Source organism: Lutra lutra, chromosome 16 (assembly GCF_902655055.1).
Source record: "Lutra lutra chromosome 16, mLutLut1.2, whole genome shotgun sequence".
Taxonomy (NCBI): Eukaryota; Metazoa; Chordata; class Mammalia; order Carnivora; family Mustelidae; genus Lutra; species Lutra lutra.
The window spans coordinates 33,464,296-33,479,209 of NC_062293.1; the positions used below are offsets into that span (position 1 = coordinate 33,464,296).

The 14,914-nt window shown below is 36.6% G+C and overlaps 1 protein-coding gene across 9 annotated transcripts in view; it reads right to left on the reverse strand.

Moving 5' to 3' along the window:
* Window positions 1–14,914, reverse strand: part of TRIM37 (tripartite motif containing 37) — a 150,483-nt gene that overhangs the window by 70,392 nt on the left and 65,177 nt on the right. For all 9 annotated transcript variants that reach the window (XM_047708945.1, XM_047708951.1, XM_047708946.1 and 6 more), the window contains exons 13-16: window positions 11,181–11,360; window positions 6,841–6,955; window positions 5,502–5,720; window positions 4,063–4,199 (exon numbers count right to left, since the gene is read on the reverse strand). In XM_047708945.1, the coding sequence (XP_047564901.1) occupies window positions 4,063–4,199; window positions 5,502–5,720; window positions 6,841–6,955; window positions 11,181–11,360 (651 nt within the window). The remainder of the gene's footprint in view (window positions 1–4,062; window positions 4,200–5,501; window positions 5,721–6,840; window positions 6,956–11,180; window positions 11,361–14,914) is intronic.

Here is a 14,914-nt window from a genome sequence, read left to right on the forward strand (position 1 = left end):
ATATCAAACATTTTAAAGAGTTAATATACCTATACTTCTCAAACTATCCCAAAAATAGCAAAGGAAGGAAAACTTCCAAATTCACTCTATGAGGTCATCATTACCCTGATACCAAAACCAGATAAAGACACCACAAAAAAAGAGAATGACAGGGGGTGCCTGGGTGGCACAATCGGTTAAGTGTCTGACTCTAATGGTTTCAGCATGACTCTTGGTTTCAGCTCAGGTCATGATCTCAGTGGTCCTGAGATGCAGCACCAACCACATCTGGCTCTGCACTCAATGGGGATTCTGCTTGAAGATTCTCTCCCTGCCCCTCAAGCATGCATGCTCTATAATAAAATAAATCTTGAAAAAAAAAAACAAAAAACCCACAGGCCAGCAACTCTAATGAACACACATGCAAGGCCAGTAAATCTAATGAACACAGATGCAAAAATCCTCAACATAATACTAGCAAACCGAGACCAACAATACATTAAAAAAATCACTCACAACAATCAAGTGGGATTTTTTTTTCTGGGTGCCAGGTGATTCAATATTTGCAAGTCAATCAATGTGATACAAAGCACCAATAAGAAAAAGGATAAGAAACACTACCATTTCAATAGACACAGAAAAAATACTAGGGAAAGTACAACAACCATTCAGGATAAAAACCCTCAAGAAAATGGGTATAGAGGGAACATACCTCAACACAGTTAAGGCCGCATCTGAAAAACCCACAGCTAACATCATACTCGATGGGGAAAAACTGAAAGCCCTTCCCCTAAGGTCAAGAACAAAACAAGGATACCCACTCTGATAGTACTGGAAGTCCTAGCCATAGCAATCAGATGACAAAAAGAAATAAAAGGCATCCAAACTGGTAAGGAAGAAGTTAAACTGTCACCATTTGCAAATGACATAAATAATACACAGAAAATCTTAAAGATTCCAGCAAAAAACAATTAGAAGTAATGAATTCAATAAAGATGAAGGACACAAAGTTAATACAGAGAAATCTGCTGCATTTCTTTTCTTTTTTTTTTTTTTAAGATTTTATTTATTTTTTTGACAGAGAGAAATCACAAGTAGGCAGAGAGGCAAGCAGAGAGAGAGAGAGGAGAAAGCAGGCTCCCCGCAGAGCAGAGAGCCCGACGCGGGGCTCGATCCCAGGACCCTGAGATCATGACCCGAGCTGAAGGCAGAGGCTTAATCCACTGAGCCACCCAGGCACCCCAATCTGCTGCATTTCTATATGCTAATATTGAGGCAGCAGAAATAGAAATTTCTAAGAAAACAATTCCATATTTAATTGCCCCAAAAATAATAAGCTACCTAGGAATAAACCTAACCAAAGAGATGAAAGACCTACACTCTGAAAACTATAAAACACTGAGGAAGAAAACTCAAGATGACACAAAGAAATGGAAAGATATTTCATGCTCATGGATTGGAAGAACAAATACTGTTAAAGTGTCTATACTACTCAAAGCAATCAAAATACCGGTAGCATTTTCCACAGAACTAGAATAAAAAATCCTAAAATTTGTATGGAACCACAACAGACCCCAAATAGCCAAAGCAATCTTGAAAAAGAAAGCAAAGCTGGAGCCATCACAATTCTAGACTTCAAGTTATATTATAAAGTTGTAGTAATCAAAACAGTATGGTACTGGTACAAAAACAGATACATAGATCAATGGAACAGAATAGAAAACCCAGAAATAAACCCACAGTTATATGGTCATTTAATCTTCAACAAAGCAGGAAAGAATATCCAATGGGAAAAAAACAGCTCTTCAACAAATGGTGCTGTTGGGAAAACTGGACAGCAACAAAAGAATGAAATTGGACCACTTTCTTACACCATACACAAAAAATAAATTCAAAATGGATTAAAAACCTGTATGTGAGACCTGAAACCATAAAAATCCTCGACAAAAAGACAGTAACTTCTTTGACATCAGCCAATGCAATTTTTTTCTAGAATCGGTTGGTCTCCTGAGGCAAGGGAAACAAAAGTTAAGATAAACTACCAGGAGTACATCAAATTAAAAAGCTTTTGGAAGAAAACAATAAATAAAACTAAAAGGCAACTAACGGAATGGGAGAAGATATCTGCAAATGACATACTGGATAAAGGACTAGTATCCAGAATCCATAAAGAATTAATCAAAATCAACATCCAAAAAATAAATAATCGAATTTAAAAATGGGCAGAAGACATGAACACACATTTCTCCAAATGTGGACATACACATGGCCAAAAGACACATTGAAAAGATGTTCAATATCACTCATCATCAGGGAAAATCAAAACACAATGAGATATCACTTCACACCTGTCAGAATGGCTAAAATCAAAAACTCAAGAAACAGGGGCACCTGGGTGGCTCAGTTGGTTGGGCAACTGCCTTCAGCTCAGGTCATGATCCCGGAGTCCTGGGATCGATTTCCTCATCGGGCCCCCAGGTCCACAGGGAGTCTGCTTCTCTCTCTGATCTTCTCCTCCTCTTCTCATGCTCTCTCTCACTGTCTCTCTCTCTCAAATAAAATCTTAAAAAAAAAAAAACCCTCAAGAAACAACAGAAGGTAAGGATATAAGGAAAAGGGAATCTTCATGCACTGTTGATGGGAATGCAAACTGCAAACTGGTGCAGCCACTGTGGAAAACAGTATGGAGGTTCCTCAGAAGTTAAAGGTAGAACTACCCTATGATCCAACAATTACACTACTGGGTACTGACCCAAAGAATAATACAAAAACATTAATTCAAAGGGATACATGCATCCCTAATATTTATAGCAACATTATTTACAACAGCCAAGATATAGAAGCATCCCAAGTGTCCACTGATGGATAGAGAAAATGTGGTGTACACACACACACACAGGAATATTATTTAGCCATAAAAAGGAAATTTTGTAATTTCAAACAACATGGATGAAGGTAGAGAGAGAATAATGCTAAGTTAGACAGACAAATATCATGTGATTTCACTCACGTGTTGGATTTAAGAAAGAAAATAATCGAGGAAGGGGAAAAAATAGGAGAGAGAGAGACAAACCAAGAAAGAGTCTTAACTATAGAGAACAAACTGACGTTTACCAGAGGGGGTGGGAGGATGAGTGAAATAGGTAATGGGAGGGAGGGAGATATTTACAGTCTCAAAAAATATGTCCCCACAGGGTATTTGTTAATTACAAAGTGAAAAATTTAGTAATTTGTAGAGAAATCTGGCAGACATTAGCTTAACCAAGTAATCTAAATTAGTCAATTGCAATGGGACAAATAAAAGACATGTACCCTCCTGCTACTCCCTTGTATGATCCTCTGAAAAGGCTCTATCATCACTTCTCCAATATTCCTACCTGAAGTGCATAACCTAAATTTCATTGTGAGGTAACATTCAGAAGACTCCCAAATTGAGGAACTTCCTGCAAAATAATTGCTCTTTCTCAGAAGTGTCAAAGTCATAAACAAAAGACGAAAAAATAAAGATTAAGTGACCCAGATTAAAGAAGATTAAGACTAATGGAATTTAACTAAAAGCAACATGTGATGCTGGATTGGATCCTAGACCAGACAAAGGAAATCAATGGCAAATTTTTAAATGATCACAGATTATAGTATTACATCAATGTTAATCCCGATTTTGGTAACTATACTATAGTTACATAAAAACACAGTTCTTTCTAGGGAGTACACAATGAAAAGTATATTCACCTTATCTTGAAAGTCTCACAAAACAAAAAGGAGAAAAAAGAGGAATACAACAGAATATTAACATTTGGGGAATTAATCTAGGCAAAGGGAATATGGAAACTGTTATTTAATATTTTTGAATTTTCCTAAAAATGGAATTTCAAAATTAAAAATAAAATGAAAAAACTAAATCTCATTTTGGAACCCAGAGATGAGAGGAAAGAAACTGACTGTCTTTCCTTCAAGCTCCTTCTCTATATGATACTTAATAGCAAGTAAAAATGCTGAATATCCCCACTTTAAGGCCTAATTAGTTACATGCTTCATTACCACTTAGATGCTTCGTAGTGGTAGTTAAGGGGAGACACTCACATAGTTTCTTCATCAATGTCATTTTCTTCTGTGTTACTTGTTGCTGTGGAACTGGCGGAGGAACTGCTGCCATCAAGGTGATTCACTTCGTCTTCCCCAATAAGATCCAGATCCAGATCTCCATCAGAGAGTTCATGCTAGATCAAGGCAAAGGAACAAGACTTCCATCTCAATTAGTTTTACTCAGTTGATCATCTGATCCAGCCGATGGACCAAGCCCCGAAGAAGGATGTAATCATCAGAACTCTCTGCTCCTGTGCAGAGGTAGCTGAGCCCTTTAGGGAAAACCACACAATATCTGATTCCACTAATAACTTACTGCTACCATTTTCAGCTAGGCCTTCAATGTCCTTGGAAATGCTTCATATATTCCTTGTCAGCTGCCAATAACACTCTTCACAGGTAACATTTCAAACCATCACTCCTCTATTAATGTTTAACCTCAGATATCCTCAAGGACATCGTAAAACTATCACCTATCAGTTATTAAGTGTAAATACTCCCAAATCTTAGATGCCCTACCTGCAAATCTCACCTGCCCTACCTGCAAATCTCACCATTCCTTTAATTCATCCTGTCAAAGGTTAACTGCTTCACAAGCGCTCCACTCCAACCACCCTTATCTATCTCCTTAAATAGTTTGTCTTGTCAGTACCTTAACCTTACCTCTCTCCTCACTGGCTCCTTCATTTTAATACGTACTTGAAGTCTCCCATCTTAAAAATAACAATTATAAAAACGAAACAAAACAAAAAACACCTTGTTTTTGCATCACTGTCTGATTTTAAACAATAATAATTACTTCTTGAATTCTTATTCTGGTTATGGCTTAGCTGGGATAAAACTGGGCTATCTCAGAATTCCTAAATCATGCTACCTACATATGCAAAAATAAGGTACTTTACTAGCTTTAGTGAATGGAAATAGAATGCATTTTTTAATTCCACTATTTATATAGTTTCCAGAATGTACACAAGTTTATTCTGTAGAATGTATACTTTTCTACAATAAATTATAGAACTGTGCAACACTTTGATTCAACAACTTCTGACTTATTACTATTTACAGAAGAGCATACACTAGTAATGAAAACAAATGGACGAGACTTTTAGTACACTAATGCATAAAAGTATAGAGTACTTTATATACTCTATATTGGAAATCATAATCTTATTTCTCTTATAAAACACAAAATGAATCTAAAACAAGTATTATTACATGATAATTTTTTTAACTTGGGATTTATTTATTTATTCTTAGAGACAGAAAGCATGAGAGTGGGGGGAGGGACAGAGGGAGAGGAGAAAAAGAATCTTAAGCAGACTCCCCTCTGAACACAGAGCCCAATGTGGGGCTCTATCTGACCCCCTGAGATCATGACCTGAGCCAAAGTCAACAGACAGATGCTTCACCCACTGAGCCACCTAGGCGCCTCTTACATGATAATCTTCATTCTGAATCTTCTCTTCCTCTTCTTCATCCTCTTTGACCTCTCTTACAGAAGCTGTAGTAGGACCATCCTGGAGAAGCATATCAGTGCATGACACAGACTTCTTAGCACGTGTCTCAGGAGTATCATCATTTTGGGGGCTAAGATGATTATCTGGCGGTGACAAATCTCTTGATTTCTGAGTTCGAGACAACTCAATAGTAAGTCTCTTAAAACAAACAATAACAGCACAAACAAACATGAGTCAAAAGCAGTGTTTCACTGGCACAGTAAAAACATTTGAAGTAAAAAAAATATATATCCAGATGTCCTAAAACCATTTTTCAAACCATCCCTCTCAATCCCTCCTGGTTTTATAGAAAAATCTTTGGCAAAAAACCCCTGCCCCCCACTTTATTCTCATTTTGCTTTTCATATCCAGCCTAAGCTATATATACAATAGCAAACTGTACAGTAAGTACAAGCAGTTTTAAACAATATACTTATCCTGAAAATTTCTCCAAGTATGTACTCATTCATACTTTCCTCCCTCATCTATTAACCATTCTCAGCACTCCCGTCCTTCCACTCCATTTCAATTTCCACTGGCAGAAAGAAACATTCCTTATATAATTGAGTTTACCACTATAAGATAAAAATTCCTTATCTGATCCTCCCCAGGGCTCAATTCAGCAACAGTGAAAATTCAAGATGGGATAATTTTCAATTTTTCTATAGCTTAGAATCCTTTAAATTCAAGATAGCATGGAAAAGAGAAAGATTCAAATGAAAGATTCAAATCACTGAGAGAAACACAAAAAGTTTACCTCAAATGAGAGCAGCACTGTCCAAAATATATAGCTTTATACAATGATAAAAATGTTATACACCTGCAATGCCCAATACAAGCGCTTAAAATTTGGGTAGTGCAACCAAAGAACGGATTTTTCATTTTAATTAAGTTCACACAGCCACACATGGCTAGTGGCTAATTGAACTAGGAGTGCAAAATTAGAGGCTCAAAGGTGGTATGTAGATGGAGAATAAGGTAACCGGACTTTTCTACAAAATTACAAAAGAGGAATATCCAAAATCTAATTACAAGTGTAACATGCCAGTAAGACTGAATATGAAACACTAAACTCGTATGTTTTTTGGTTACCTCTTTTTTTTTTTTTTTTTTTTAAGATTATTTATTTATTTATTTGACAGAGATCACAAGAAGGCAGAGAGGCAGGCGGGGGCAGGGGTCCTGATGCGAGGCTCGATTCCAGGACCCTGGGATCATGACCTGAGCCAAAGAGAGAGGCTTTAACCCACTGAGCCACCCATGTCCCCCTTTTGGTTACCTCTTTAAGGTTATTTATTTGTTGGATGTAGCTAGTTTGTGCAGCTTCCAACTGAGTAATATACCAATGCTGGTCCCGGCATTTTTGAAAGAAAGTTGGTGAACGAACCTGAAACCTTAAAAGAAAAGCTGCGCATGAAACATGATCCAAAAAGTAAAATATTATCAACCAAGCACTGAATCTGTAACTATAAATTTTATAAAAGTTTTATAAATTTTATAAAAATTATAATTTTAAGTTTATTTGATTACAATGCTAAAATTCAACATGAACTCAGAGCTGCTGGTATTATTTATACATACAGTTTACATAATGACATAACGTCCTGAAAACTTATCTTTAGGTCGGTTGTCTAAACACAAACTACCCTTTTCTGAAGAAGTAACACTACACATTATGGGTAAACTCCCAAACTACTAAAGGATATTTATTATAATCTAGATCAAATACCATGTTGATCATGAATTTAGAAGAAGACCATGCCATGCAGGAAAGAGGAAGCTACTGCTTTCTTTCCCCCTTTCTTGCTTAGATCAAACACAGATAAAAATAGGCAAAGTCTGTTTTAGACTGCTCTTTTTCTTTCCTGCTTTCATCTCATGCTCCTGTATTTCTTCCTCCCCAGTAGAAAAAAAAAAGTCCCTTAAAGGGTCAACTACCTGGAACTGCTTTACTGTCCCTCAATGAGTTGCATGCTCTAAATAAACTATATTCCTATCCCCTCCAGGTCGCAGCTTAAAATCAGCTCTCCATCACAATATGGCATATTTCAGCTTGGGTCAGGGGAAAAAAACAAGTATATTAAAGGATTTTAATAGATAAGTAATAGCATCTCAATCTATTCAGAGTTATCTGTACTTTCATTTTTATTTATTTATTTTTTGGTGGGCAACAAAACAAGGTTTATTGAGCAATAGCAAAGTGAGAGTACAAAGCTCCCAAGGAGGGAGGGGACCCAAAGGGGATGCCTTATCTGTAATTTTAAAACCCAGATACTTACTAATGCAAAAAACCTATACCTATGTCAGAAAAGTGAACTTGAGTCTATTCATAGTGGAAAAATCTACAGCAATATGCAAAGAGGTTTCTAAAGAATGGAAGAGTCCCAAGAAGCAAGACTAACTTGGAAACCTACAAATCATCCTTCCAGTCTTGCCACCCTTATGTTAAATATCATTCCATTTTTTGTAGGATTTTACTAGCTAGTACAGGAGTCTACTGCCCATCATCTAGAGTTATCTGCAGCAGATAATGATGTTCAGGCAAAGATACTCATGCACTGGAGGATAGAGATTATTCACTCAACCAATACCCTAAGGGGATGCTGCCCAGTCAGTGTCCATTGGTAAGATTTTCACGAGGACATTATCTTTGAATGACTAATGAACTATAGTCAATTCTGAACATTACTGTGTCATTAAAACAAATGCAAGCATCAGGTAACATTCCTTAACTTCCTGATTTAACAAAAGGAAAATAAAATACAAACTCATTTATATGTAGTTACAGAAAAACCTTAACTTATTTATTTGTCAGAAAGAGAGAGCAAGCAGGGGGAGCGGCAGGTAGAGCACACAGAGGGAGAAGCAGGCACCTGGCTGAGCAACGAGCCCAGAGCCCAATGTGGGACTTGATCCCAGGACCATGGGATCATGACTTGAGCCAAAGGCAGATGCTTAATGGACTGAGCCATCCAGGAGTCCCTGTTTTTTTGTTTGTTTTTTTAAAGTACACTCCAGGGGCGCCTGGGTGGCTCAGTGGGTTAAAGCCTCTGCCTTCGGCTCAGGTCATGATCCCAGGGTCCTGGGATCGAGCCCCTCATCAGGCTCTCTGCGCAGTAGAGAGCCCGCTTCCTCCTCTCTCTGCGCCTGCCTCTCTGGCTACTTGTGATCTCTGTCAAATAAATAAATAAAATCTTTTAAAAAATTTTTAAAATAAGTAAATAAATGTACACTCCAGGGGTGCCTGGGTGGCTCAGTCATTAAGCGTCTGCCTTCAGCTCAGGTCATGATCCCGGGGTCCTGGGATGAGCCCTGGATCAGGCTCCCTGTTCCGTGGGGGGCCTGCTTCTCCCTCTCCCACTCCCCCTGCTTGTGATCCCTTCTCTCGATATCTCTGTCAAATAAATAAAATCTTTAAAAAATAAAAAAATTTAAAAAAATAAAGTACATTCCACACCCAATGTGGAGCCCAACTCAAGGCTTGAACTCATGACCCTGAGATCAAGACATAAGCTGAAATCAAGAGTTGGACACCTAACTGACGGAGCCACCCAGGCACCCTTTATTAACTTTCTAGTAAGTACATATAAAATTCCATGAGAATCTTAAATTGAGACTTAAATTTTCAGCAATCTCTCATTAAATAAATATTATGAGTAATAAGATAATTCAGAGCCTCCTCTCCACAAATCCTATAGCAACTTATTTCTACTGCTATTATAGCACTATCTTGTAGAATAAATAGGTTTTTTTGTTTGTTTGTTTTTTTAAAGATTTTATTTATTTGACAGAGAGAGAGATCACAAGTAGGCAGAGAGAGAGAGCGGGAAGCAGGTTCCCTGCTGAGCAGAGAGCCCGATGCAGGGCTCAATCCCAGGACCCTGAAATCATGACCTGAGCGGAAGGCAGAGGCTTAACCCACTGAGCCACCCAGGTGCCCTAGAATAAATGGTTTTATTTGCCCAATTTATCTTGAGTTTCCTGAGAATAAAATTGATGCCTTATTCTTTTTTAATATTAACCCAGTGCCAAGCACAGACTCAGTCAATGTTGCTGAATAAGCGATAATAAGTCATCAAAACAGGACTCTGGTCCTGTCCTAATATTCAAGTCTATTAGGAAAAGTTTTGTTATAAATAAGGATGGCTTAAAAATAGAGACTAGAAGTTGGGCTACACTGAGTTAATAAAGGGAAACTCTATCACACAGATTACCACCAAAAAGATTCACATTAGTATGACTCCAATAAGGGGAGGACTAAGGCTTTGGTAGGTTGGTCAAAGTGATGGTTGAATAATTTTGCAATCCTCTCTATAGAGAAAGTGTGGAATAGCAACAAATTATTTTTTTGGCAAATAATTTTTAAAAATACAAAAACCCTGAAAAGTTATAAAATGGAGTTAAAATAATTCCCCCAAAGACAAAAACATGAATCTTTTTTTTCTACACTGAAAATGCAATAATCTTTTTTCACTTCTTTATTCTCCCAGAAAGTTATGAGGAACACAACTAATAAAGTTTAATATAACAGCAACTCATACACCACCCTCTAGACCAAAGAGCTCAGAATATAAGAGTAGATCAATCACTTCCAAGGAAAATAGCTTTGAAAATTGTTTTGATAGAAACTTAAAACTGTTAAAACACTGTTCAAAACATAATTGGATCTACTTAATACTCAAGTTCTCATTTTCATCATCCAAATTAAAATATCATGTAATGGGGGCGCCTGGGTGGCTCAATGGGTTAAAGCTTCTGCCTTCGGCTCAGGTCATGATCTCAGGGTCCTGGGACTGAGCCCTGCATAGGGCTCTCTGCACAGCAGGGAGCCTGCTCACCACCGCCCACCCCCCGCCCCCATCTGCCTCTCTGCCTACTTGTGATCTGTCAAATAAATAAAATCTTAAAAATAAATAAATTAAATATCATGTAATGATGTTCTAAAATGTCTGACTTGTAAAGGATACAACATTAAACAGGGCTGTTGTGGTTTTATAGTTAGTATTTACATTGTCCTTTCTTGCAAATAATACCCCAACTACTATCACTTTGTTTTCATCAATTTTCATCTCTATTTCCCTACTTTTAATTTGCTGTTATCTAGAAAGGACTGAAAATTATTTTATGAGTTTAAGCTTGTAAAACCAGTCATGCAAATATATAATGTCAAGTGAAAAAAATAAGCACTTGATCCTTATTTTTGTATTTCCAAATGCTAAGGTTGACAGAAGTTCACTAACTAGCTGTCAAACACATTTCCAAATTATATTACTAACTACACAGGGCTCCTGAAATGAAATAGTTAAAAACATAATAAGATTATAGTTAGTATAAATTTCAATATTCATCTCTGTTAATGAATAAACTCTTTGAAACTGCAAAAACACATGCACATGGGTGAGTAGTCAGGGAGGGACAAAGTGGGGGGTGTAGATCCTAAGCAGGATCCACCCTGGGTGGGGCTTGATCTCACAACCCTGAGATCGTGACCTGAGCCAAAATCAAAAGTCAGATGCTTAACCAGCTGAGGCATCTAAGCACCCCAAATAAATAAACTCTAAAATAAAGTTCTGATGCCATTATTACCGCATGATAAAAACATTATCAAATGTTTATTACCTTAAAATCACTGTATCATTTTGTCGATTCAAGTATCCTTCATTTGCAAGTAAATCTAAACGGAAAAATCTATTATAACCCCAGCACTCTCCAACTTCAAAGTCAGATGCAAATTCTCGAATGATATTTTTGGTAGGATCATTGCAGGACTGATGAACCATCTCTACACGATATTCATATCTAAAATTGAAAAACAATTAATACAGAGTTAATAAACAAGAGAAGACAGACATATCAAAACATTAAGTAGGTCATTAAGTTATTCCCTGAGAAGAAACTTATTGATATGTACAGTCACTTTTCTTTCAGAAATGACTGTATCATTTATAAAGACCCAGTTTTGTGAATGGGCTACCACAACATGATTGGCACTAGGTCCTTTTTTCCTTTTAAAAATGTTTACTAATAGGGGCACCTGGGTGGCTCAGTGGGTTAAGCCTCTGCCTTCAGCTCAGGTCATGATCTCAGGGTCCTGGGATCGAGCCCCGCATCGGGCTCTCTGCTCAGCAGTGAGCCTGCTTCTCCCTCTCTCTGCCTGCCTCTCTGCCTACTTGTGATCTCTCTCTCTCTCTGTCAATAAATAAATAAAATAATGTTTACTAATATAGCAGGTAAAGTACCACCTCAAAAATAAATAAATTTTGTATAAAACAGTACTTTCCAAAGTTACTTTTGTTTTAGCAAAGCTATATATTTTTCCATATATTCATTACCTATATTTCCTCACATATATTCTGCCATTTCCACTAAGGTTCACCCCCATGCGATTATAAAGTAAATAATAAATTTTTAAATACTATATTATTCCAATTCAAGTTTGAATTAATTGTGCTCAGAAATTCAAGACAAAAAATAAAATAAAAAAAAAAAAGAAATTCAAGACTACAAAATTTTCTAACTGAAAACAAGTATACACTGAGAAATCCAATATACTCAGATTTCTGTAACTTTTATTACATTAAACTCCAATGTTTTCAAATTCATTTTTATTAAGAAAGCACGGTTATTTAAAGAAGAGAAAAAAATGAAAAAATAAAGATAACCAGAAGGAACACTCGACAGTAGCCATAAAGCTTTCCTTTTTGGTGGAGATACATTTTTAAAAGAAAAACACAAAAGCTTACAACCTGCTATTTCTGCTGGCAAAAGTAAGTAAAAAACCTGCAGCTCTTTACCTATAAATGTCAGATGTAAGAATTTCTTTAAGTACTGTCAAATGATTTTTATATTAATATCATTCACAATACATTATCAAGGTTGATGGCACAAAGAACTAACCAATACGTAAGTTGTGATATTTTGTCCACTTCAATTTTAAGGAAGTCATGAAGCTAGCTCTGTAGTATAAAAGGTACCATTAAACATCAGAAATAAACCCCAACAACCATGCACAATTGTTTTTGACAAGGGTGTTAAGATCATTCAATGGGAAAGAAAACGTCTCCTCGACAAAAAAGGTGCTGAGAAAACTGGATAGCCACATGCAAAAAAGAATAAAGCTGAGCCCTTAACTACTTCCATATACAAAAATTAACTCAAGGGGCGACTGGGTGGTTCAGGTTCAGGTTAAGGCCCCCGTCTTCAGCTCAGGTCATGATCCCAGGGTTCTGGGATCGAGTCCCATCAGCCTCTCTGCTCAGCAAGGAGCCTGCTTTCCCCCACCCCCCTCTCTGCCTGCCTCTCTGCCTACTTGTGATCTCTGTCTGCTTGCTTGCTAGCTAGCTAGCTAAATCAATCAATCAATCAATCTCAAAATGGACCAATGACCAAATATTAAGGGCTTACAACTACAAAGCTCTCAGAAGAAAACACAGGGGTAAATCTTCATGAATTGACCGAATTTGGCAATGCATTCATAGATTTGATTCCCAAAGTATGAACAACAAATGGCAAAACAGATAATTTGAACTTTATAAAAATTTAAAACACTATACATCAAAGGATATTGAGAAAGTAGAAGGACAAACCTAGAAAATGGGAGAAACTACTGTCAAATCCTACAAATCAACTGATAATGGTTAAAGCATTCAAAATATATAAAGAATTCCTATAACTCAACAACAAAAAGAAAGCAACCCCATTTAAAAATGGGCAATGGACCTGAATAAACATTTCTCCAAAGATATGTAATGGTCAATAAGCACATGAAAAGACTCTCAACTTCATTGATCATAAAGGAAATGCAAATCAAAACCACAATGAGATACCACTTCATACTCACTGGGATGTCTCTAAAATACAATTAAAAATGGAAAATTATTAAGTGTTGGTGAGGATGTGAAGAAATATGAACTCTCATACGTTGCTGGTAGGAACACAGAATTGTATAGCCACTGTGCAAAAGCTTGGCAGTTCCCCCAAAATGTTAAAAATACAAAATTACCATATAACCCATCAATTCCACAACTAGGTATACATTCAAAAGAAAGAAAAACATATGTCCATACGAAACCTTTACTGCAGGATTATTCATAACAGCCAAAAGTTGGATACAATGCAAACTGTCCATCAACAGATGAATGGGTAAACAAAGTATATACATAAAATGGGGTATTATTCAGTCATATAAAAGAATGAAGTTCTGGTATATGCTTTACATGGGTGAACCTTGAAAACACCATGCTGAGTAAATAGAAGCCAAACACAAAGGTCCCTTTATAGGATCTTTTATATGAAAAATTTGGAATAGGAAAACACACAGGAAAAAAAAGGAGTTGTAGTTATCTCGTATAGGAGAAGAAAGGAATAGGGAGTGTTTACTTAATGGGTATGGAGTGTTCTGGGGTGATAAAAACATTCTGAAACTAAAGAGAGGTGATGGTGGTCCCTGTAATGTAAATATACTAAATTCCACTGAATTGTATATTTTTAAATGGTTAACTATGTGTTATGTAAATTTCACCCCTAAAAAATTAACTTTTTACTTTTATTTTTAAAATGAATAGTGAAAAACTCAAAACACAAACAATCAAGAATATTGAAAATCTGTGTGTGGGGGGGAAGACACATTAATGCCAGTTGTCAAATATATCCAGAATCAAAACAGATTATGAGTTTAAAATCAATATAAAAAAGTGAAAAGTCAGTTTGTATGAAAAACCATATAATATTTGAAAAAAGATCATTCTCTAACTGGCATTAGTTCTTTAAAATCGTGACAGATACAGACCTATGTTCCTAACAAATGTGGGAATCCAAGTTAAATTAGTTACAAAGCATCTCAACCCCAATCTTAGATAGAACAAAAACCCTAAATATGAATATTCCAACTTAAATTCTTTCCTTCTATCAAACCGAAGATCCAAATAAATATGACAACTGTTAACTTAAAAATTTAGTATTATTACATTTACTCTCTCAGGGCAAGTTCAACACTTTCTTTAAGCAACTCAAAGAAATTCCCCTCTTAGTCTAAAACAAGGTTTTAGACTAAGACAAGACTAATAGTTGAAAGACTATTAAAAGTCAATTCCAGGGCACCTGGGTGGCTCAGTGGTTAAAGCCTCTGCCTTCGGCTCAGGTCATGATCTCAGGGTCCTGGGATCGAGCCCCGCATCTGGCTCTCTGCTCAGCAGGGAGCCTGCCTCCTCCTCCTGTCTCTCTCTGCCTGCCTCTCTGCCTACTTGTAATCTGTCAAATAAATTTTTAAAAAATCTTAAAAAAAAAAAAAGTCAATTCCAGAATGTCACTCACATGCAAATTTTCTCTGAAAGCCTATACATGTGTATGCTAAC